Source organism: Eretmochelys imbricata, chromosome 1 (genome assembly GCF_965152235.1).
Source record: "Eretmochelys imbricata isolate rEreImb1 chromosome 1, rEreImb1.hap1, whole genome shotgun sequence".
Taxonomy (NCBI): Eukaryota; Metazoa; Chordata; order Testudines; family Cheloniidae; genus Eretmochelys; species Eretmochelys imbricata.
This window is the reverse complement of record NC_135572.1, coordinates 354,877,431-354,902,352: the sequence shown is the minus strand read 5'-3', so window position 1 is coordinate 354,902,352 and position 24,922 is coordinate 354,877,431. Positions and strand designations below refer to the sequence as shown.

The window sequence follows — 24,922 nt, the reverse complement described above, 5'->3', positions numbered from 1 at the left end:
CGAGTCTGGGAGCCACCTCTTTTGGATCCCATGGGAGGGGTGAGGAAGCAGGCTGTGTTTTGATCAGGGACAGGCGTTTCTTTGGCTTTTAGTGTTTCTTATACCTCCCCCACATCCCCCTGGCCCCTCCTAACTGGTTGCTTGACCTTGGCTTGAGAGAGGCGCCAGGCAGCCTTCCAGTGTACGCTCGTAGATTACACTTCCACCATCCCAGTGATACTTTCGTTCTGTTTCTTATTTTTTTCTCATTATATGAACAAACCCATCTGGCTGGGCAGAAGCAACACCCAGCGTCTTTGTTCACCCGTTAGTAAGGATATAAGAGTATCAGAAATGAAACCCCAAATTCTATCTCAGGTTACCAAACAGACCGTCCCAGCCTGGGACGCCCTCCCTCGCTCTACCAATGCACTCACTCCTAGTGGCCTCCCTTAGATGCTGAATGGGAGACCAGACGGACCTTCAGGGCCTCCGCAGCAGAGGACTCCCATAAAAGACAGACAGATCAGAAAGCGCTTTACAAAGGATGTCAGGCTCATTATCCCCATTTTACAGAAGGTGAAACTGAGGCACAGAGCAGCAAGGTGACTTGCCCAAGATCACCCAGCAGGGCAGTGACAGATCCGAGACTAGAACCCAGGTCTCCAGTTATTAGGCCACACTGCCTGCATGGATCACTCCTCTCCCTGGCCCAGGAGAGATCACCCATCCATGGAACCACACGCATAGGCTCTGGGTGATCACCCGCCAATGGCCCAGCCCCCAGAGGAGCCTAGGCTAGGGCGTGTTACTCAAACCCTGCTCTAACTCTGATTCTTGTTGGGCAGGGCCTCGAAGGACAATGGGCTACCTGCAGCCCTGGCAGCATGGCAATGAAAACGAACGGGTGACAAGCAGCAGGGTCAATAAATCATTTGAATGGGTATTTTCCGGCTCATTGTCCCTCTGGCCTGTGCTGCGCCTTTCCACGGCTTTCAGCACAGACACAAATAAGGAGCTCGTGTTTATATAGGACCACGAGCGTGCTGGCACGTCACAGACAACTGGGTAAGCAGGGCACAGGATTGGGACCCAGCAGAGACCTGGGCTCTGTTCCCCGCATAGGCAGACAGCTGCTGTATGACTCTGGGGAAGACACTTCCCCCTCCCACCCCCAGTGCCTGTCTCCACTCCCACCCCGTGTCTGTCCTCTGTTTAGCTGGGGAGCTCTTCGGAGCAGGGCTGCACAGCACAAGGGGGCTCTGAGCTTGGGCAGGGTCTCAAGGAGCTTCGGGTCAGAAATCAACAGGACTACTCCAGGAGTAAGGCACGACTCAAGGCGAGCAAGGGTATCGGGCACAGGCTCAAACAGTCTGAATAGACAACGCAGGGAGACGGACGTCCCAGCATTTCGCTCCCCTCAAGCCACCCCGGCTACAGGAGAGCCAGGTGGATTCTCTTTCTCCTTGCACATCAGCAGCCCACGCGCTTGCTACATTCCAGTCTGGGAAGGCAACTTGATTCCTCGGGATGATGTGAGAAGGAAAGAGCCCAGCTTGGCTCTCAGCTTCAGGGGCAGGGCATGTTAGGAAAAGAATCTTTTGACTTATCAAGTGACTACTGGAGACAAACATGGACTCGGACTTGCTTCGGGGGCAGAGCCAGCCTTTAGAGGGGCTGGAGGCTCAGCGGACCGATTGGGGGCGGGTGCTCCAATCTAGCACCGGAGGCAGCGTGGAAGGACACAGATGGTGACAGCAATACCTGGCTACTTGTCTGCCAGCTCTAGGCCCTGATCCTGCTGTTGGCTTTGCTAGTGAGCACCCTGGTGGGGCCTGGGCCATACCCATCGCACCATGGAAAGAAGCTGCGAGTGATTTAACACGGAGCTTGAAAGGTTCACCTCCCTCCACGAGGGACACAGCAGAGGCGTGGCTGGGGAGTTCGCTATTAACAACCGTTAATTACACATTATGGTCCTGCTCCCATCTCCTCGGTTCAGAGGATCACGAAGGGAAGGAAGCGTCCCCTATGGAGAAGTGTCGGGGGAACAGTTACATGCCAAGTATCGGAGCAAGAGCTTGTTGCTGACAGAGCCCACGGCCTATGAATTTGCTGGAGGTTTTTTGAATAAAACAGCTGGTTCGCTTGGTGTGTGTGGTTTTGGCAAAATCCCAAGCCGAGCTCCCTTCCCCCTGCTGATTTATCACTGGAAGGCAGAGCCCTTGCAGATAAGACATCAGGCTTCGAAAGGTCAGACACACCCACTCACCGTAGCTCAGCTTTCGAAGCCAGGAGGGTGCCGGGCGAGCCCAGCCCCAGGAAAGGGAGCTGAATTTGGATCACCCAAGTGAAGCTTGAGCCTTAGACCCCAGCAAGGTGCGAGAGGAGATGCTGCCCAGTGCAAAGGTCTGACATTAACAAAGCCAGTCTCCAGCGAGACAGGAGGTTAAAGTTCAACTCCCCGTTTCCACTCAGTCCAAACTTCTGACCCCAAGTAAGCCACGCCTGATGGAATTTGTAAAGCGTTTTATTGTAACTTTACCCTCACAACAAGCTTTTATAAAAAAGTAGGTGACCTCAAATGCAGAGGGAAGAACAATATTAGTCTGAACCCGTCCCACGGAGTGGCTGGATCAGGTAGCTGGGAATCAGGACTCCCGGGTTCCAGGCCCGGCTCTGGGCAGGGGGTTGCTGGGGCCTGATTTTATTCACAGCTCATGGGGGTTTGTTTTCGGTCCCTGGGCTAACCTTAACTTCTCTGGCTCAGTTTCCACAACTGTAAAATGGGGATAATATAACATGACCTACCTGAGAGGGGCATTATAGGTTTTAATCCACGTTGGTAAAGAGGCTAGAGGTGGACATAGGAATAGTCAACCTCAGCTTGTAGCTAACTGAGAAAAAATGTAGGCGACAGCGTCCCATTGGGGTGAGAGGAGAGGAATCCTGGATAGAAACGAAAGGGAGCACGGCACGGGTGGGGCGAGTTGCGGGGGATCCCCTAGAAGGGACACGCATGGTGGGACAGCGACAGTAAGTGGTGCTAGCGGGCACCAATCCTGCACGGATTGCGAGGCCTCTGCTGGGGTGGCAGCACCGAGGGAGATGTCACGTGGCCAGCGAGCCGGCTGTTTGATCATGAATCAGCCGGAGCCAGGTCTGTCCATGACTACGCCCCTTCTTGTGGAAGAGGTTTCCGGGGGAGGGCGGTGTTTACTCGGCTGGCTCTTAGGATTCGTGGTTGGCTGCATTCAGGGGCTCGAACACAGGTAGTTTCCATCGTGTATTTTGCGGGGCCTGGGGGCTCTCGTGCCACCATTTGACCGCATATCACCTTGGCACCTAGCCATATTCTGATTGATCCAGAGCTGGGTGGACCAAAGAGCAGTGACAACAGGTGCAGTGGGCACCTGGGGCAGGCAGGAGATACATCAAGGGCACATGGACCCTTGGCCAAAAGGGGCTTGTCAATGAACTAGTCTATAAAAGTCCTTCAAGACAGCTGGACATGTCCAGATTCCCTAGAAGCAGGAGTTCAAATCCCAGCAGGGGCAGCTTAGTTTGTCGTCCTCCAAGGCAGAGTTCCATGCGGGGCAGATGTGAAATGCAGAGGCCCCATCTGTGCAGTGTGGCTATTAGAGAGCCTTATAACTTCCTTCTCAAGAGGGTTTGCTCAGTGTCCTTGAACAGCCTCTGCCAGCGCTGTGCATTGCACTGGCTGGCTGCCTTGCACCATACCAGAGGTAGCTGCATTTTAGTAACACCAGGGGGTATAACAAGTGAAGCATCCTGGGATCTATGGGATGAGTGGCACCATATGAATTCAGAATTATTACCACTTGCCAGAGCGAAAGGAGTGGGGGGGAAGAAGAGACACTAACGGGGGTAGATTTAAGGAACCAGTTCTGGCTACAGAACGGCCTCCTCTTTCTCTGCATTGACCTGCTGGAGAGCGGTTAATCCAGCAGGGCTTGGGCAAGCTCCTGCACGTTTAGACGCTTCTTCAAACTTCTTGGGTTGGCCAAACTGGGCTGGATGCTCATGGCGCGATTCCCGGGTCACCGTGAGCACGGCCTGGGCCTCCCAGTCCCAGCAGAAGTGCGGTCAAGGCATCACAGGTTCCATGGGGCCTTGCAGAAAATGACCTATGCAGCCATGATTGGATCCTCCCCCTCCTCTAAGCTCCCTCATGCCTGCCTGGAGCCCCCCGACCTGTGGACAAAGCCAGCCTGGCTCTTTCCGAGGTGCCAGAGCTTCTGGTGCGACACCCTGCGCCCGGTGGTGGAGCAGGAAAGGTACTGTGGGTCTGCTGGCAGGGAATCGGGGGAGGTGTTGTGCCCATGTGTGGGGAGCAGGGACCCCAGCAGAACAGAACTGTGTAACACTGCCCAGGCCTAAGGCTGCGTGTCACTGGTCAGCCCCACCCCTGAAAGGAAGGAGTGCCAGACAGCTGAAGCGGAAAAGAAAAAAAAAAGTGAAAGATTTTATTACTACCTGTCATCACATCCCCAAGCCAGCAGGGCCCTGGCGCATAGGCCCCTGTATGGTGTGCAGTGAGGGACAGGCCTCGGCCCCTCTGTTGCACTCACCAATGAAATGGACGTAGTTCCTTGGCAGAAAAGATCCTCCCCGCATGGAGCCCGCTCTGGTTGGAGGTGGGGGAAATGCAGACCCGGTAGGGGGCTATCCAAAGCCGGTGGCTCCAAGAGCTGCAGTGGCAGCTTGCAAGAAGGGTGTAGGCTTCGGCAAACATGCCCGTATGCTCACCCGGGATTTCAAATCAAACTGCTGTCGGCTGCGGTTTACAGCCAGGGCCGAGCGTGGCCTTCACACTGTGCTTTGGCCACCCCCAAATTACCTGCATCCCCAAGGAAAGGGCTCCTGCTGCTCGCCGGGCCTGGAGGAGCATCTCCAGGAGCTGCCTGGCAAGCAACTGCCAAGCAGCTCTCTCTCTAACCCAACCCAATGTCCCATGCTGCCCGTCTGGCAGGCATTCCCTGGCCAGGGCCAAGCGTCTTCAGGAGGAGCACGCGGCTTCCCACTGCCGGAATATCCGGAACACCTTGCAGGATTTTACCGAGAGGCTCTGCAACAAGAAGGAAACAAGGGGACAATCAAAGGTCAAGTCACTCCAGCAGGGAGTCGCACCCCAATGGCCCAGCTGGGGGAGGTTCCCTCTAAAGCCACAGGAGAGAGGACACACCGAGAAAGTGGTACCGGACAGAACCACCGGTCCTTTCATCCAAGGGTCACACTTGCTGTACAGACATGAGCCCTTATTAGATAACCCATTTTACTGAAGGGGAAACTGAGGCATGGAATGGGGCAGTGATAGAGTCGGTGCCAGGAATAGAACTGAGACCTCCTGATTCCCAGGCCTGGGCACTAACCTCCAACCTATGCTTGTTCCACCAGCCTGATAAAGTATCTGTCAAACTCTAGGAGCTTTCAGCGGCTTGCCCAGATGACAGCTGGACAGACACCCAGCAATTCTGCCCATGACACAAATCGCTTGAATCTTCAAAGACAAATGCTAAAACCCCAACCTCCCCGGCCCTGCCCCAAGCTAGAACAAAGGCCATTCTCCAGCACAAGCGGTTTGTCATTTTACTCCCCCCGACGCCTGCCTTTTGGGGTAACTCGGGCCAGTTTTGGCTAAGATAGAGGTAGTGATGTCAAAAACCAGGCTTATAATGGGAAGCTAGATTCAACCTTCTCTACAGAGACTATCATCTCTCCATAGCTATGCCGACAGTCCCTCTCTGACATGGTTGATTTATATATGCATGTGTGCTGCATAGGGGTTGCTGTAAATATCTTCAGCACCTTCTACACTGTCCGGGCTCTGGTTTCACCTTCACTTTCCTCCTGATAGACAGACTCATCTGACTCCATCTGTGTAAGTTACTAGCAGCTTCAGGCTCCTGCTAATTCTTCCCTTAGAGAGCTGGGGCAGTTTGAGTCAGTGGGTTTGTGGAGCTGGAAAGTGGATGACGCTCCAGCTGCTTCTGAATGGACATGCAGACGCCAGCCAGCATGCGTCAGTCAGGGCTACTAGAATCAAAACTCTTTCTGGCGGATCAGAACCAAGCTGCCCCAAATTTTGTATGTAGGATCTCAGCCCAAAGTAGAATTTTAATGCCAAGTTTGGAGCAAACTGGAGTAGGCCTTTGGGAGATCGGGGGGTGTGTTTGTGCAAAAGTTGAGGTGGGTTTCAGTTTTGGGATCTCAATTCATAAAATCATAGAAGATTAGGGTTGGAAGAGACCTCAGGAGGTCATCTAGTACAATCCTCTGCTCAAAGCAGGACCAACCCCAACTAAATCATCCCAGCAAGGGCTTTGCTAGAGCTCTCACCACAAGCTCTGCGTCAGCTGCTCTGTTTGATTTCCTGGCCGCCAGGAGAACATTCAGCACCACCCGCCAGCCAGGCTCCGCCTTCACAGACGTCAGCTCCAATTGGTCGCTGATGTCCCCTGAGATAGCCTTCTCCTGGACTGGGTTGACCCAAGGGCACCAGTCGCGGTGCTGAGAGCTGGGATCAAAGAAGCTTCTAGTGGGAGTGTCCTGCAGGGAGAGGAGTGACGACTTGTTTTAAAGAGACGTTATTAACAATAATACAGTCAGACACTGATTTAAAATCACCCCCAACTCCAGCCTCCAAAGCCATGCTGGGGAGCCCTCTCCAGGGCAGCAGAGAACAGCAGAGCACCACCACCTAGGACACGGGTGTCATTCAGCTCCAGGGATGTCTGGGGAAGGACAGTAGGTTCCACCCCACAGCGTGGGTGGAAAGTATTTGATAGCTGCCAGGGAAAGAAGCACATTCAGTGGACCCTGCAGCAGCCCTCTCAAGTCTCCCATTTGTGCACGTGAGCACTGAGCTGGAGGGGCCGTCTTTAAGAGTGTTTCCATGGCCCCTCTGTTGAGGTTTAAGGGAGCAAATTCACCGCAATGATGGTGCTTTGACAAGGTGACACCTGTCCCACCAGCAAGGATACCACTCCATGACCCTGATTCGTTACACAAAGGCCACCAAGCAGCCACCAGAGGGAAGCGACTTCCCATCACAACCAGGCCTATCTGGATTCAAATCCACAACCTAGAGGTATCTTCCTCCCAATCCCGCCTGGGCCTGCAAAAGGATCTGACTTTGCCAGATTTGAGAAGAGGCAGAAGGTTTAATTTCCCCAAGCTGGATAGAAAGATGGAAACTAACTGGAAGGGGTGGTGGTGATGTTCTCTCTGCTTCAGGGGATGTAGCCAGGACAGAGTAACACATGGAAGAGGAAGCCAGTTGCAAAGACATTGCCAGCAGCAGGGAAAACCTGACCTGGGTTCTTGAGAGAGTGGCAAATCCTCTCGGGCGCGTGGCCAGGCACTCACCGAACTACTGGAAGAGCAAAGGCGTGCCCGCTTGGCTCTCCTATGGGGGCTGGATGGCACCTCCACGCTGTCCCCCTGCCCCATGCTGCGGGTTACCGGGCGGCTCCTCGTTGACGGGCTTGATGCCTCTGGCTCGGCCCGGTCCACGGGGCTCGAGCTATCCCAGCTCCGCATACGGGCTGTCACGGGGGACGGGCTCTTCTCGTGCTACCAGTGGGAAGGAGGGAGGGGAACGTTAGTTCCTGATGGACAGCAGAGTTCCCACGGCCGCCAGCACTTCCTCAGCTGCTGGAGGAAGGGACCTGCACTCGAAGCACAGGAGATCCTCGTGCCTAGTACTGCTCAGCCCAGCTCTAGAGCCTGGTTAGGTGCTGTAGGGAGCAGATCCGAGTGGCTGGCACATCACTTACCTCTCTTCCCCAGTCCGACCGATCCATGCACAGCCAGCCTTACCCAAACGCAGCTTGACGCTTTCGGGGAGACCTTTGATCGGAGAGCACGTTTCCAGGGCTGGCCCCAGACAACCAGCCTGAAAAGACCCCCTGAGTGCGGGACGAAAGACGGCACAGGCCACTGCCCACAACAAACACGGCTTGCTGCCCCTCGCCTTCCACCTGCAAGGCCCTGCTGAGGCTTCCTGACCTCTGACGCCAGCACCATTGCAGGAGAGGTGGACGTGCTGCACTGAGCCTAGCTGTCATACTTCCTCCTGCACAGGACGTGGCGCTGTGCCCGGTGTAAGGGTTTTAGCACTTTCGGCAGAGTCCACGCCCAATTAGTTTGCAGCGACTTGAGTGACGGATCCTAGGGCGTGCAACTGTAAAAATGCATCAAAATGCAACCACCACCCAGCCAGGAAATGAGCGTTTACACGGGCGCTACAGAACGCCCTGGGATTTATTCCGCGCTCATCCCCAGGCATCTGAACGCGGCTAGCCTTCAGACTCCCTGAGCAAACGACAGCATTCGCATCCCCACTCCGCAAAAAAACCCGCTGAGGCTCTCGAACAAAGGGGATTCTCCCCACCCTCTAGGCTTTGCCCCAGCTAGCTCACCAATGGCCTGGATACAACTTTAGTGCTATTCCCAAAGCGGGCAGACGCAACTAGACACTCCCAGAACGAGCCTGCTCGCTGAATTTTCAGGGGTAGCTTTGGGATGACGGACAGAGCGCACGTTGGGGGCGTTTTCCCCGACTCACTGCGAGATTTTTACCGCCCCAGAGAGGTCTATAAATAAAAACAGTCAGAGGCCAACGTTTTCAAAAGCCACATTGATGGAGGTGCCTGGATTTCAGAGACCCATGGGGACGGATTCCCCTTGGCACTGATCACCTACAGCTGAGTAGGTCACTGAGAGCTGTGGGTGCTCAGCACTTCGGCAAACCTGGCCTAAGATGCAGGCAATCAATGGCCACTTTGGAAAGTTTGGGCCGTAGAGAAAATTCCAGCCTGTGGGGCCCACAGTCAGGCACCTCCCACCGGCACTTTAAAAAGAGACAGAAGTAACCCCTTCCTCCTCTTCCCCAGTGGTCTCTCCCAGGGACCTGGCTTCAATCTGCACGGGTGAGAGGGACTGGTGCTCACAGCACACGATGCTCCCTGATTTATAATGAAATCCTTCAGTCCTGCTGTTTTCGCAGCTTCATCTCCCGTCACTCTGCAGCAAAGCTGGGGCTGCTCTGTGAACTTGGCCTTGATAACGGCACCAAAGCTCTCTTTCATGCCATCACACAAGAGAGGGATGAAAGGATGCAGGTCCCACAGGCCTGCAGGGGGTCGCCCCAGAAAAGCGGAGAGACTGGAAACACGGCAGCGTGACAGAGCCCAGGCTGGGGGAGAGCTGCCTTGGAGCCTTGAAGAGACTAATCCGACCCTGAGCGCAAAAGCGCCAGGGTATCAATAACCAGCTTAAAGAGATGCCTGGTGCTTGGGCATCGGAACCAGATTCCATTGGAAAGAATGCTCATGTCTGCAGATCTGGCTCAAACAAGGCGCCATCTTCACTGGGGGGCAATGGCAAAAGGAGGCTGCCAGCGACTGTGTTGTAAATCAGAAATCCACCACAAGTATCCACCTGGGACCAGATCCTGACCCCAGTTAAAATGGTGCAAATCTGGAGTAGCTGCAGAGCACGGTGCTGTAATATAGTCAGACACTTCTCTACCTGCAGAGTCCAGGCCAAAATTTAGGGAAACCCCCCTGTGATTAAGCAGCACGGGCTAGGTTTAGTTTCTGGAGTTGGGAGCCAGAGAAAACCACTGGGTTTTGTCCACATTCAGTGGCCTCTTTAAAGAGTCCCCGGCACGTTCATCACAACTGAGCCCAGCCTCTTGTCTAGCACAAGGGCCAGGACAGTGGCCATTTGGGGGGATTTATCCTCTCAGCAGAATGCGTGATTCCCACAGCCTCCCCCCCATCAGCCATCCCCCCCAGGTGGCACTTGGAGGCTGCTTTCCAGCACGATTACAGCAGTGCTAAGGGAAGTCCCTACCTGGCCTTAAACTACCTGATCATGTCGCTTTAACATTCCCAAGAGGGATGTTCTAATTTCAGATCTATGCAGGGAGCTCCACCCCAGCAAACCAACTCGCTGGTGGAGGGCTGCCTGAGCTCTTTGCAGGCAGGGACCTGGCTTCAGTTGGCCAAAGCAGAGGGGGGGTCACTAGAGTGTGAGAAGCCCACTCGTCTTTTCTGCTGCAGCCGTCCCAACCCACCTGGCTCAGCGGCCATGAGCAGGACCCAAACCGAGATCCCATGAGTGGCAACACATGGGGCTGTCACTAGACCAGGGGTGGGTGAACTTTTTGGCCTGAGGGCCACGTCGGGTTTCCAAAATTGTATGGAGGGTTGGTTGGGGAGGCTGTGTCCCCAAACAGCCAGGTGTGGCCTGACCCCTATCCAATGTCTCCTGCTTCTCACCCCGTCGGCCCCGCCGGGACTCCAACCCCATCCACACTCCCTGTCCCCTGACCGGCCCCGGAGCCCCTGCCCCTGACTCCCCCCCACCGCCCCATCTAACCCCTCCTCCCATTCCTGACTGCCCCCCCTGGACCTCTGCCCCATCCAACCACCCCTTCTCCCTGACTGCCCCCAGAACCCCTGCCCCCCCCCACCGCCCCATCCAACCCCCCCATGACTGCCCCCCCCGGGACCTCTGCCCCCATTCAATCCCCCTGTTCCCTGCCCTCTGACCCCTATCCACAGCCCCTCCCCCGACCACCACCTCGAACTCCCCTGCCCTCTATCCAACCCCCCATGCTTCCTGCCCCCTTACTGCGCTGCCTGGAGCACCGGTGGCTGGTGGCTTTGCACCTGCGCTGCCCGGCAAGAGCTCGCAGCCCCGCCGCCCAGAGCATTGTGCCGGCGGCGCAGGGAGCTGAGGCTGCGGGGGAGGGGGAACAGCAGGGGAGGGGCCGGGGGAGCCTCCCAGGCCAGGAGCTCAGGGGCCGGGCAGGAGGGTCCCGCGGGCCGGATGTGGCCCGTGGGCTGTAGTTTGCCCAGCTCTGCACTAGACCATCATGCTGGCCCAGACATTTTTCTCCTTCCCTAGGACGCACATCTCACTCTATACAAACAGCACGTCTGAAGCTGGGATAGTAAATACACTGCCATGAAGGTCTTCGATACACATTGCAATCACAGGTCTTTTCACAAGGCCACAGGGCTTCAGCGCACACAGATTTGCTAGTTGTCTCAATCTCTCTCCAAACCTCCTTCCCAGAGAATCCTGGAGGGACCTCTCCGACCGAGAGAGGTGAAGCTTACCTGCTCTGAGCCCGGAGGAAACGTCGTATCCTGGCTCCTCGTGATCATCCTGCGGGGAGACGTGGGCACCAGTGGGGCTCGGTCCATGCGCGCCTCTGTGGGCGTGGTGGGAGTGCTGCCGAGTCCAAAGGAAGAGTCCAACTCGAGCATGGAAGACTCAATCTGATGGAAACCCCACAGCCCCACCTTCCTCATGCAGCGGGAACACGTGATCACCGGGAGGTGCATGGACCCTGACGAAGGGCTGTGGGTTGGAGGCAGGGTAGAGCGGGGTGAGGAGAGAAAGTCAGGAACAAATCTAGGCACTCCCTCAAAATGGATACTGATTTTTAGAACAAGCAGCTGTATTTGATCGACTAAACATTTAGTCCAGTGGTCCCCAAATGTCTGAAAGCTGAGCTCCCACTTCCGGGAAACCATTGCACACCCCCGTCAGGCGTTGTTAAAGCCTGCACATTTTAAATCTATATACCAACTTGCACACACACCTCAGTTAGCTCTTCGCATGGTCCTTCCTTTCCTTTCTTCCATGCTTTGATGATCAGTGAAATAATCAGCAGTGTTGACATCTTTTTGAAATACCATCATTGGCATCTAAGTTAACGGGGCAGTTGACAGCTCAGAGCTATAGTTTCAGGCTCTCTGTCAACTCAGGCAGATGTCTATCTCTGCAGTGGTTACCTCACTTCATTGTTTGGGGGGTTTTCTGTGCAACCATAGCAGCTAGAGGATGACACTCGTTAAACATTGGAAGCTCAGGCCCTGGAGAGGCAATATTGGAGAGGACAGTCCTTTGTGTTCCAGACCCCTCAGTTTCTGATAGGTTTCATAGCAAATTACAGCAACGTGCTACCTACAGTTTGAAGCACGTGTATGACATTTACAAGCAGCATTTTAGCTTTCACCATCAGATATTAGTCACCTACTGACCTGTAAGCCCAGCCACAGAGGGCCAGGATGCAGGCAGGGACGTGTACTTGAAAGATGTCAGAGCCCAATTTCATTGATGTTTTCTCCCCTTCGGTTTTGCATTCAAGTTCCTCCTCGATCAGATGCAGGAGAAGGCTGATTTTATCTTCTGTCAAGGACTGCAGAGGACACACAACTCAGTCACGGTCTGGGCGGGTCACGAGCCATGCTTGTGCTCCCTCAGACAGAGTTCCAATACACGGGACACACTTGGAGCAAAGACTGTCTCTATTTGTACAGTACCTAGCACAGTGGGGCTCTGATCTCAGTACTACTGTACTATAAATAAATGATTATAATGTTGCAATCAGGAAAATGGCTATGGAAAAAATGGCATCTTCTTACTCCTCAGATGAGTTCCCTGGGTGTTTCCAGAATCAGAGCGGCAGACATTAGCGACCATTGTAAGTTTCTACTCCTGTTATCTCTTCAGAACCAACACAGAGAGGGGGATGGAGTCTATCCTGCCTCATGCACGATCAACAGAATCATCAACAAAGTTCTGAGCGCTGGACTAACCTCCACCCCCCAGAAGGCTGCACAGGTAAAATGGAAAGTGGCCTGCAGAATCTTCGTTACTGGCGATGATGCAGGAGCCAGAATGAACCCAGCTTGACTCTCAGATCCCAAAGAGAGAAAGAGAAAGAGAAAGAGAAAGAGAAAGAGAAAGAGAAAGAGAAAGAGAAAGAGAAAGAGAAAGAGAAAGAGAAAGAGAAAGAGAGTGTGTGTGTGTGTAAACTGAGTACATTGATGGGGAATTGCTGAGATGCAATAAGGAAGGAGCCCCAGGGTCCCATTGTCAGGGAGGCCCTTTTCAGAACAGAGATTTAGAAAGGAGACAGATGGGATACAGAAATGTGTTTATTGCCCACTGCCTATGTCCCTTATGGATTTTAAGCCCTAAGCCAATATATATACTATCCATGGAGCTAGTGAAGTCAACCATTTCCACTGTTATTCCTTTCCACCCAACTGATGAACCCTTGGTTCCAGCAAATAAGTTCCACCCTGGTGTCATACTGAGAGACAACCAAACACCCGAATATAGCAATGGGCCTTAGCACATGGCTGATGGGCACTAGACCCAGTGCTCTGGGCAACCATTAGAAGATGAGCGTTTATAGGCTGCTACTTTCTGGTTGCTCTACCTTACAATCCCCGTGAAGCTAACGAGACAAGGCTGGTGGCTACTTCCTGCTCAGGACACCTCACTGATTCATGCAAGTTACTGTTATCGAGGTGAGGGTCTGCTGGTAGGCCTGGCCTCCTTCCCTCTGCAGCTAAGAGCATGCTGTACAAAAAGGAGTCCACGGCCTCCTTTCCATGAAGCGTTTCCACATGGAGCAGTGGGAACCTGAGGCAGATGACATCTTTATGCACATTTGCAACACTGTGACACAAAAACCCACTTTCGGGGGCTGCCTCCCCAAACTGTGCAATTAGTGGACACAATTTTTAAAACCGTCTTGAAAAAACCTGAGGAAATTCCACACCAAAACCTTTGTTAGGAGAATGCTGCGTTTGCAAAATTAAGCACTCAAACATCAGCGAACACCTTGGGTTACCCATGCAGACTATTAAAACTGTAGGATGATGCATGTGCAAGGGGCAGAGCTAAGGTTACCCAGGCAACTCTCAACTTTAGCCTTTCTTGGCTTCTGAGGTCTCAACCTTAATGATATTTTTTATATGGATTTATATAATGCCAGCATGCCAGGCACTTTCATCTAACCCCCGCCCCACCTTTCTCCCAATGGTGAATGCAAACTCACCATATTTTTCAGATCCTCCGGTTTCAGAGAGGGCAGCTGAAGTTCTAGCTGACACAGGCTTTGAAAGCGATCCAGGAAGTCACTGATAAGGGCTATGGGCTCACCAACCAGTAAAATGGCAAAGCGATCTATTGGGAAGCAAGAAGCAGGAGGCTTCAGTTTCGATACAGATCCCTGCACGCTCGTCATTTCAGACAGAAGAGGAATCAGTGATGCCAAATTAAAAATAAGGGTCTTCCTGCCGTTAGAAGGCCAAGCACAAAAAGGAGCACGGACCTACTATTTTGTTCTTTTCAGGTCACCTTTAAGCCTGATCCATTGCTGAAACGTGGCCCAACTTCATAGTGAAGCGAGGGCTTTAAAAAAGATAAATTCTCTAACCCCTTTACAAATGCCCTGAGTCCCGCAATCCCCTCCACGTCCCAATTACAGTTTTTAACAGTCATCTCTCTCTGTAAAAAGGGACTGTAATAACCTTGAAGGTAGATGCTATTGAAGGCAATGCTATGAGAAGGCCAGTACAAAAGAAGGGGGGAGTAACACTAGAAAGGAAGAAAGAGAGCACATTCTTGGACTGTTGGCCAGGTTGGACTTAGTGACACCTACCTGGGCAGGGGCTGTCGGGCCAGAAACAGAACTTCTCATGGGCCGTACACAAAGCTTTCTTCAGCTCCGCACACCTCTCCTTGTCTGAAAGGCAAACAGCACTAAAATTTACGTAGCTACGGAATAATCTTCCACAGGAAGCATGTTGAATGTTTCAATCTAGTTGGACAAAGCTCAGGAGAAGAGGGATGGCTGGATGACAGCTAACAGCTGTAGCTCTAATGTCTAGGGTGCTGTCATTTTGATTGATATTTGCATGGATGGCTGCATACAAATCTGGCCTGCAGAAACCCTGAAAAGTTACTTACTGCAGATGTTAACACCTCATCTTAAACCATCTCCTGTTCCCTTCCCCTTATCCTATAGTAGGACCCCATCCCGTTGGGGGCAGACTGCCTCATACTCTCTGACCCACCAGCTCTTCTTCCCTGCAGATAACTCTACTGGGCCCCACACTCATTTCTCCCTGCCCTGTCTTACCTTCGGACTTGCTCTCTCTTCCCACACTGGTTCATTCTCTGAGGGAGCAGTCAGGAACCAGCAGCAGTGGGGAGCAGGGCAGGTTACGAGAGAAAGAAGGGGACATTCTCAGCCAGGCAAAACCTATTCCACCTCCCTGCAGCCACAAACCCTCCCTCTCCCTTAGCACATTGCCCCCAGTGCTCATCATGAAACAGTAGGAGTTTGCCAGTGTCCAGGTGATGGGGACTTGGAAATTAAGAACTTGACCAAAAGAAGCAGAAAGCTCCAGTTTCAACTGCGGGTGTAGGTTAATATGGTCTCAAGGCAAAGGAATGTACAGGGAAGGAGAGCAAGTTAAAGGGCGGTGAAACATCGTACTCCAAGGCTAAGGGAAAAACTTGAGATTGGTTGCTAGACTAGAGAAAAACAACATAAAGTGAACATAACAGGTAGAGAGAGTTTAACTGCTAACAACTCCCCATAAATTCTTTGTTACAAAGGAAATGCCAGACTGGCTCAGAGCAGTGGCCCATTATTATTTGTATTGCCATAGCATCTAAGAACCCAAGGCATGGACCAGGATATCTTTGTGTTAGGCGCTGTCCAAGCATAGAACAAAAAGATAGTCCCTGCAGTGGGCAGTACCAGCTGCTTCAGGACATGGTGCAAGAAACCCTGCAGTAGGCACTTATGGAATAACCTGCCCCCAGGGAAATCTCTTCCCAGCCCCTAGTAGTAGAGCTCAGTTGATGCCCTAAAGCAGGAGGTTTTATGATCTTTAAAACCCAAGGGTGTTTTTAAACTTGGGTGCATGAACTTAAACCTGCTAAATAAGTGGCTCCATTTTCAGAGCTACCGAATAGCCCCAGCTTCTATTGAAAATACCAAATGTATATGCCCAAGTATGAATTTAGGGGCCTGCTCTAGGTACTTTGATGTGAAATCTTTAATTTTATTTCCAGATTAGGAACTAAGCAATCATCTGTATGGAGAGACTGTTGTACGTACACTTGTTTAAGTCAAATGCCAGCTGCAAACTTGCACAAAGGAAGGCCTGGCAGCTGGAGCACTTCAGCATGTCACTCTCTATATTGGTCCATCCATATTTGGCACATATCAGGGGGGACAGGTCATGAGGTTTGCCTGCCCACTTCAAAGAGTGCTCATGTTAAGGACAACAATACAGAGACATCACAACCGTATTCAAATAAATACTTGGGCCAACCAAACAATTCACCTGGGTTTTTATTGAAGGACACCTTTTCCACTTTTTAAGAAATGGAGTGGCTGGGTGAAGAGACACGCATGGAGGTTGACTGCCATGAGAAATTCAGGGTTGGTTTTTGGGGGGAGTGTATGGATAGGTCAGCTTTTGACACAGAAAGCTCAGCACCAAAAAGGATATAGTAAACGTTTCTACTCTGCTGAAGAAGGCTTCTTTACTAGTTGTCTCCAAAGGAAGAGCATCTGTTTGTGAAGATCCATTAGTTGATTCTGACAAGGCAGATGTGTCCTTTCTAAAATAAAGCAACAGGTCAGCAAGCAAAGTCCCTTTGCCTTCTGCGTAAAGATTTAATTAATGTTCTAGAAAAATGCATATTACAGCAATGAGTCCAGAACACCTCTACCAATCTCACCCTTCAAGTTTAACCTCAAAACAAATTTCTTCCAAAAGTCCTACAAACCCTAGATTCTAAGAAGTGTTAACAAAACAAAGGCCAATTAAGTGGAACAAAGATGTACACTAAACATCAGCGCTCAATCTCCTGACACTGATCAGTAACAGCTGGTGACATGCATTTTCCATGAGGGTTCCCACACCTCTTTTCCAAATCTGGTGAAGTAATATGGAAAACTGATACTAAATCTGAGAACTTTGTGATGAAGCAGCATGATTCTGTGGCTTAAATTGCAGCAAGGGAGGTTTAGGTTGGACACCAGGAAAATCTTTCTATCAGGATAGTTAAGCACAGGAACAAATTGCCTATGGAGAGTGGGGAATCTCCATCATTGTCTAACCTGTTCTTAAAAATCTCCAAACACCTGTCAGGAATGGTCTAACTCAGTGGTTCTCAAACTTTTGTACTGGTGACCCCTTTCACATAGCAAGCCTCTGAGTGTGACCCCCCCCTTATAAATATATAAAAAAGTGTTTTTAATTTAACACCATTATAAAAGCGGGAGGAAAAGTGGGGTTTGGGGTCGTGGCTGACAGCTCGTGACCCCCCATGTAATAACTTCATGACCCCATGAGGGGTCCAGACCCCCAGTCTGAGAACCCCTGGTCTAGCTACTACGTAGTCATGCCTTGAGTGCAAGGGCCTGGACTTGATGACCTCTGAAGGTCCCTTCCAGTCCTACAGTTCTATGATTCTATGACAGGGCACAAGACTGGGAGCAAGATCACATTGTTCTCTTCCCATCTCAAGGCTACATTAGCTTCTGGGGTGAACAGAAGACTGAGAGAAAAAGTGTGAATTTTGTATTTAATATTTTCTTTTGGTAGCATCCAGAGGCCTTGACTGAGCCTGGGCTGCTTTTGCTGCTTTTGACACCATCAATAACGCCCTCCTTCTTAAAATCTTGTGCTCCCTTGGTTTCTGTAATTCTGTCCTCTCCTGGTTCTCCTCCTATTTCTCCAACTTTTCCTTTCGACACCTCCTTTAGTAGGTCTTCCTCCTCCCTCTCCATGTGAGAGTCCCCCCTTATCTTGTCCTCTTCTCCCTTTATATCTTCTTGCTAGATGGTTTCAACCACGATCTTTTCACTGATGAATTACAAATCTTTGTCTTCATTTGTGAGCCTCCATCCAATTCCACATCAGAGCCTGATGCATAGACTTCACCTCCTTAATATGTTGCTGCCAATTCTAAATTAACCGTTGGCCAAACCTGAACTTTTAATATCCTCTCTGAAACCTTCCCCACTCCACCCATTCTTGGTCACCTTTAAAAAAATACCACAACCCTCCATGTCACCCCAGCCAAAAACTTGGGGGCCCATCTTCAGCTCCTACACTTCCTCACCACTCATAACCAGGGCCGTGCTTAAGACTAGCCACGCAGGGAGTCAATTTTGATTCACAACGGGAAAAGAAATCCACTTGAGAGCCAGCCACTGTAAACACAAAGGCTAGTGCAAACTGGACCCAACCATGGGGCTGCGCTGACAACGTGCCAGCTACAATCGGGCCCATCGCAAGGCAAACACCGGCCTCCTCCGAGATGCCAGGGACGAACGGGCAGACGCCTGCCTTTGGCCAGGCAAATAAGAGGCCCAGACTACAATGCTCCTAAAGCCCCTGCCAGGTTCATCGCCCCCCCTCCACTCCCCGGACCGTGAGGGACGGGACCACCCGGGGGCCCTCGCTCCAGCCCGGCTCGAAAGGGACACCTCGCCTGTCTGGGCCCATGTGGCCCGAACGGTGCCCGCGCTGGCGGCCCGGCTGACCCGGTGTGGGACTGCTGCCCCCCGCCACTGGGCCCAACGCAGGAGCCACGGGGGGTAACCGGGGAGATGAACCAGGGGCAGCTGTTATGTGTCCCCCCCAGATCCCAGCTCACCCCTCCGGGCCGGCCTCCTCCGGGGCGATCCCCCCGTCTATCAGCTCCCGGATCTTCTGGGGGGTGACGGCTGGGGACTTCGGTTTGCCCCCCGGCCCCTCCTCGCCCTCCGGGGCCGCAGCGCTGGGCGCCGCCATCTTGGTCCCGCACTGTGTAATCCTCCCCCGCGGAGGAGGGAAACAAGGAGCCGGGGAACTCCCGTTCCGGGCCCACACGGCGGGCGCTCCAGGGCCCTCTCATCTCCACCCCCACCCCTGGAGTAAGGGGAGTCGCCTCCCAGGGCAGCCACTGAGCCAGATCCTCCCGCCCCCCTTGCCTAGGGTGACTAGATGTCCCGATTTTATAGGGACTGTCCTGATATTTGGGGTTTTGTCTGATATAGGCACCTATTACCCCCCACCCCAGTCCCGATTTTTCACACTTGCTGTCTGGTCACCCTACCCTTGCCATAGGGGGAAGCCTCCAGATCCATCCCCACTACAGGGAGCCTCCCTGAAAAGGAGACAGGGCTTGGGAGGAGCGTAAGGGGAATAAAGAGAGGGTGTGTCTACACTGCCGGCTCTATAGCGGGGAGCGAGGGTTACTGAGGGTGCGTCTACACTGCCGGCTCTATAGCGGGGAGCGAGGGCTACTGAGGGTGCGTCTACACTGCCGGATCTATAGTGGGGAGCGAGGGTTACTGAGGGTGCATCTACACTGCCGACTCTATAGAGGGGAGCGAGGGTTACTGAGGGTGCGTCTATACTGCCGGCTCTATAGTGGGGAGCGAGGGTTACTGAGGATGCGTCTACACTGCCGACTCTATACAGGGGAGCGAGGGTTACTGAGGGTGCGTCTACACTGCCGACTCTATAGAGGGGAGCGAGGGCTACAGCGGGGAGCGAGGGTTACTGAGGGTGCGTCTACACTGCCGGCTCTATAGTGGGGGGCGAGGGCTACAGCGGGGAGCGAGGGTTACTGAGGGTGCGTCTACACTGCCGGCTCTATAGCGGGGAGCGAGGGCTACAGCGGGGAGCGAGGGTTACTGAGGGTGCGTCTACACTGCCGACTCTATAGCGGGGAGCGAGGGTTACTTGAGGGTGCGTCTACACTGCCGGCTCTATAGCGGGGAGCGAGGGCTACAGCGGGGAGCGAGGGTTACTGAGGGTGCGTCTACACTGCCGGCTCTATAGCGGGGAGCGAGGGCTACAGCGGGGAGCGAGGGTTACTGAGGGTGCGTCTACACTGCTGGCTCTAGAGAGGGGAGCGAGGGTTACTGAGGGTGCGTCTACACTGCCGGCTCTATAGAGGGGAGCGAGGGCTATAGCGGGGAGCGAGGGTTACTGAGGGTGCATCTACACTGCCGGCTCTAGAGAGGGGAGCGAGGGTTACCGGCACTGCAGTGGTACAGCTGCACTGCTGTAGTGTAGACACTATAGCGATGGAAAAGGAGTTTTTCCATTGCCGTAGTTCATCCCCCCTGAGATGCAGTAGTTAAATCAATGGAAGAATTCTTCCATTAACCTAGTTGCGTCTACAGTTGTATTAGGTCAACCTAACTATGCCGCACTGAGATGTTTTACAGCCCTGAGCAATGTAGCTAAGTCAAATTAAGTTTTAGGTGTAGACCAGGCCTTAGAGTCACCTGTGCCTCTAGGGACAGGAGGCAACCTGTTTCTCCCACTGCTGTCTGTCCGGAGCAAGATGTCTGACTCCATAATAAATTGTCTCCATGACAGCAGCATCCTTTTTGATAGGTCATCCCATGTCCTCCATGCCTTCTCTTCCCTCCAGATGGGATCCAATCTAAGATGCACCTGGTGCTTTTGCCCCAGGGTAACCTGATGACAGACCCATCAGAAGCTATCGGAAGCCTGCATCCCAAGAAAGGGGAAAAAATTCATAGGCAGGAGTTGTAGACCAAGCTGGATGAGCAAGCATCTTAGAGAGGTAATTAAGAAAAAGCAGAAAGCATATAGGGAGTGGAAGAAGGGAGGGATCAGTAAGGCAAGCTACCTTATTGAGGTCAGAATATGTAGGGATAAAGTGAGACAGGCTAAAAGTCAAGTAGAGTTGGACCTTGCAAAGGGAATTAAAACCAATAGTAAAAGGTTCTATAGTCATATAAATAGGAAGAAAACAAAGAAAGAAGAAGTGGGACCGCTAAAAACTGAGGATGGAGTGGAGGTCAAGGATAATCTAGGCATGGCCCAATATCTAAACAAATACTTTGCCTCAGTCTTTAATAAGACTAAAGAGGATCTTAGGGATAATGGTAGCATGATAAATGGGAATGAGGATATGGAGGTAGACATCACCATATCTGAGGTAGAAGCGAAACTCAAACAGCTTAATGGGACTAAATCGGGGGGCCCAGATAATCTTCATCCAAGAATATTAAAAGAATTGGCACAAGAAATTGCAAGCCCATTAGCAAGAATTTTTAATGAATCTGTAAACTCAGGGGTTGTACCGTATGATTGGAGGATTGCTAACATAGTTCCTATTTTTAAGAAAGGGAAAAAAAGTGATCCAAGTAATTATAGGCCTGTTAGTTTGACATCTGTAGTATGCAAGGTCTTGGAAAAAATTTTGAAGGAGAAGGTAGTTAAGGACATTGAAGTCAATGGTAAATGGGACAAAATACAACATGGTTTTACAAAAGGTAGATCGTGCCAAACCAACCTGATCTCCTTCTTTGAGAAAGTAACAGATTTTTTAGATAAAGGAAACGCAGTGGATCTAATTTACTTAGATTTTAGTAAGGCGTTTGATACGGTGCCACATGGGGAATTATTAGTTAAATTGGATAAGATGGGCATCAATAGGAATATTGAAAGGTGGATAGGGAATTGGTTAAAGGGGAGACTACAACGGGTCCTACTGAAAGGTGAACTGTCAAGTTGGAGGGAGGTTACCAGTGGAGTTCCTCAGGGATCGGTTTTGGGACCAATCTTATTTAATCTTTTTATTACTGACCTGGGCACAAAAAGTGGGAGTGTGCTAATAAAGTTTGCAGATGATACAAAGCTGGGAGGTATTGCTAATTTAGAGAAGGACAGGGATACCCTACAGGAGGATCTGGATGACCTTGTAAACTGGAGTAATAGGAATAGGATGAAATTTAATAGTGAGAAGTGTAAGGTCATGCATTTAGGGATTAATAACAAGAATTTTAGTTATAAGCTAGGGACGCATCAACTAGAAGTAACGGAGGAGGAAAAGGACCTTGGAGTATTGGTTGATCATAGGATGACTATGAGCTGCCAATGTGATATGGCTGTGAAAAAAGCTAATGTCGTCTTGGGATGCATCAGGAGAGGTATTTCCAGTAGGGATAAGGAGGTTTTAGTACCGTTATATAAGGCACTGGTGAGACCTCACCTGGAGTACTGTGTGCAGTTCTGGTCTCCCATGTTTAAGAAGGATGAATTCAAACTGGAACAGGTACAGAGAAGGGCTACTAGGATGATCCAAGGAATGGAAAACTTGTCTTATGAAAGGAGACTCAGGGAGCTTGGCTTGTTTAGCCTAACTAAAAGAAGGCTGAGGGGAGATATGATTGCTCTCTATAAATATATCAGAGGGATAAATACCAGAGAGGGAGAGGAATTATTTAAACTCAGTACCAATGTGGACACAAGAACAAATGGATATAAACTGGCCACTAGGAAATTTAGATTAGAAATTAGACGAAGGTTTCTAACCATCAGAGGAGTGAAGTTTTGGAATAGCCTTCCGAGGGAAGTAGTGGGGGCAAAAGATCTATCTTGCTTTAAGATTAAACTCGATAAGTTTATGGAGGAGATGGTATGATGGGATAACACGGTTTTGGTAATTAAATATTCATGGTAAATAGGCCCAATGGCCTGTGATGGGTTTTAGATGGGGAAAGATCCAAGTTACCTGGGAAAGAATTTTCTGTAGTATCTGGCTGATGAATCTTGCCCATATGCTCAGGGTTTAGCTGATCGCCATATTTGGGGTCGGGAAGGAATTTTCCTCCAGGGCAGATTGGAAGAGGCCCTGGAGGTTTTTCGCCTTCCTCTGTAGCATGGGGCACGGGTCACTTGCTGGAGGATTCTCTGCTCCTTGAGGTCTTTAAACTACAATTTGAGGACTTCAATAGCACAGATATAGGTGTGAGGTTTTTTTTTTGTAGGAGTGGTGGGTGAAATTCTGTGGCCTGCGTTGTGCAGGAGGTCAGACTAGATGATCATAATGGTCCCTTCTGACCTAAATATCTATGAATCTATGAATCTATAAAACCCACACCACTGTAGCCATCTCTGACTAATTACTGATTCCACAGTCTGCTGACCTGCTCTGCACAACAGTTCCACATTAATTACACAATCTCTCTAATGAATTCCCAACATTCTAGACCCACAAAGGCGTTCTGGTTCCTAAGTTCCATTGAGATCAGTCCGTAGCTCTTCTTCAGGTCTGGATTGGTCCAATAAAAGATATTACCTCACCTACCTTGTCTCTCTCATTGAAATCGGTGGTACTAAGGAGCCTAAATACCTTTGTGGATTTGAGCTGAAGCCCCTAAAATCTCCTCCTGCTTCCTGGCCCTCTCCTTTTGTGGGAAGATCGCTCCCCTTACTTGTGATTAAGGCAGAAATCCCCAGATCCCCTCAATCCCAGTATTGCTGACCCCAAATCATGACTCAGGCCCCAAAAACTCATGAGTTTTAAAAATGATAATACATGTTGGATTTGTTTTATTTGCCTTCTGGTTTCCAAGCTTTTAGGCATCACATTTTCAAGCTTTTCCCTGCAATCACAAAGGCTAAAAACTTAAAATTTTAAAAAGAGTCTTGGATAGTTGCATGTCTCCAGGAGCTGGGTGTTTAAGACAAACAGCAACTATCATGAGACTCCCAATACAATCAGAGGAGTTTGTGACACTTTGGAACTTTGAGGCATTCAAAATCCAAACCTGGATTCTAATTTTGCACAACCCCAATTTCCTGAACCAAAACTAGATCAAAATGTCACTGACTTTGGGGAATTGGAATCCTGGACGCACAGCTAAATTATTTGTTTGTTTGTTTGTTTGTTTAGCCTTTTAAGCCCATTTCTGCTGTCAGTGAAAGGAATTTGCAAATATCTGCTCATCAGTTTTAGCCTTCCTCCATTCAAATGGTCTAGATAGAGTATCCCTGGAATACAGTGTGACCAGAGTCAACTTTGTGTGGGAGCTGAGCTCCATGCAGACTGAGATGGATAGAACTAGGGAGATTTTAAATGTCATTCAGTGAAATACATGACAAAGATCCTTCCCCAACAGAAAGAAAGAATGTTGAAAACTCTCTTAAATAAATAAATAAATTCTTTCAGAGCTTGATCCATTCATTGTGATATTTTACTGCTGATGTAGCAGCACCGGTGTGTTGTTGTGCCTTATGGACTTGTTAGAAGATACTGTCCCTGACCTGAAGAGCAGACAATCTAAGGCCCAGATTTTACAATGACCTCAGAAAGGTTGGACTTCTGAGACGCACATGGAACCCCTTTGACTTCAGTGCGGCTTTGTGGAGGGGTATGGGTCTACCAGCATGGAGATCCTCACAGGGTCAGGGCCTATAAAGATAGATAATACAGCAATGTGGGCATCAAATAGAGGCAACTGAAGGATAGAAGTGTTGAGTTTCTATGTCAATGACTGCTGCACAAACGCATTGCTAGATTAGATTAACTAGGCAGGCAAGGAAGGAGGAGAGATGCTGCCAGATGCTCATGCTTTCAAATCCCAGGAAGTTGAGAGCATTCAGTGCTTGGCAAGGGCTGTTCACTGCTAGCATCACAGCCATTACTGCCCCAGGGATTCAGTTTCTAGGAAAAGACCGGCAGTAGGAACAGAATCTTGTATCTGCAGTAACTCGCTATCCTGGGATATCATTGAGGCCAGGAAACTAGTTGGATTCAGAAAAGCATTAGACATTTATATGAATAACATCACAGTTGTGTAAGAAAGGATAACAGTATATAAAGGATGTAAACACTGAATCTTCATGGCATAAGTCAACCACTAATGAAAAGATTAGGAAGAAGCTTCCCGTACGGGCATTTGATTGCTTAAAGGTCAATTATAGGGGTTTTACACTTCCCTCTCGAGCATCTGATGCTGGCTGCTGTGGGAGACAGGAGACCAGATACAGCTGTGTGACTAATGTATTACAGGTATTTGCAATATTTTTCTCTTCCCTCTGCCATGGAATAATTATTAGTGAATAATTTTTTCCATCATTCGATCAGCTCTAATATGGCAACTACAATTAATAATTATTTTATTTTTTATTATTTGCATTGTCGTAGCCCCTAGGAGCCACAGTCATGGATGAGGGCACCATTGTGCTAGGCACTGTACAAACTCAGAACACAAAGATTGATCAGGCTGCTGCTATGATCAGACCTATACTAGGCCTAC

At 50.6% G+C, this 24,922-nt stretch overlaps 1 protein-coding gene across 1 annotated transcript; it reads right to left on the bottom strand.

The window, feature by feature from the left end:
* Positions 1–4,437: 4,437 nt before the first annotated feature.
* On the bottom strand, positions 4,438–18,646 carry ZC3HC1 (zinc finger C3HC-type containing 1). The gene is made up of 10 exons (XM_077837495.1): positions 18,508–18,646; positions 16,350–16,461; positions 15,953–16,103; positions 14,483–14,566; positions 13,877–14,004; positions 12,066–12,223; positions 11,136–11,379; positions 7,369–7,575; positions 6,340–6,549; positions 4,438–5,068 (listed from the first exon to the last, which is right to left on the bottom strand). Exons 1-10 carry the CDS (start codon positions 18,642–18,644, stop codon positions 5,000–5,002), a joined length of 1,500 nt encoding a protein of 499 aa, XP_077693621.1. The 5' UTR covers positions 18,645–18,646; the 3' UTR covers positions 4,438–4,999.
* Between the last annotated feature and the right edge of the window lie 6,276 nt (positions 18,647–24,922).

Bases quoted from the DNA above. Each gene is read 5' to 3' on its own strand.
- ZC3HC1 (XM_077837495.1), bottom strand. From the start codon at position 18,644: ATGGCGGCGCCCAGCGCTGCGGCCCCGGAGGGCGAGGAGGGGCCGGGG. The intron at 7,576-11,135 runs GTAAGCTTCACC...TCCCACTGGTAG, and splicing joins TTCCTCCGGGCTCAGAGCAG to CACGAGAAGAGCCCGTCCCC. The intron at 6,550-7,368 runs GTGAGTGCCTGG...CTCTCCCTGCAG, and splicing joins TTTGCTCTTCCAGTAGTTCG to GACACTCCCACTAGAAGCTT.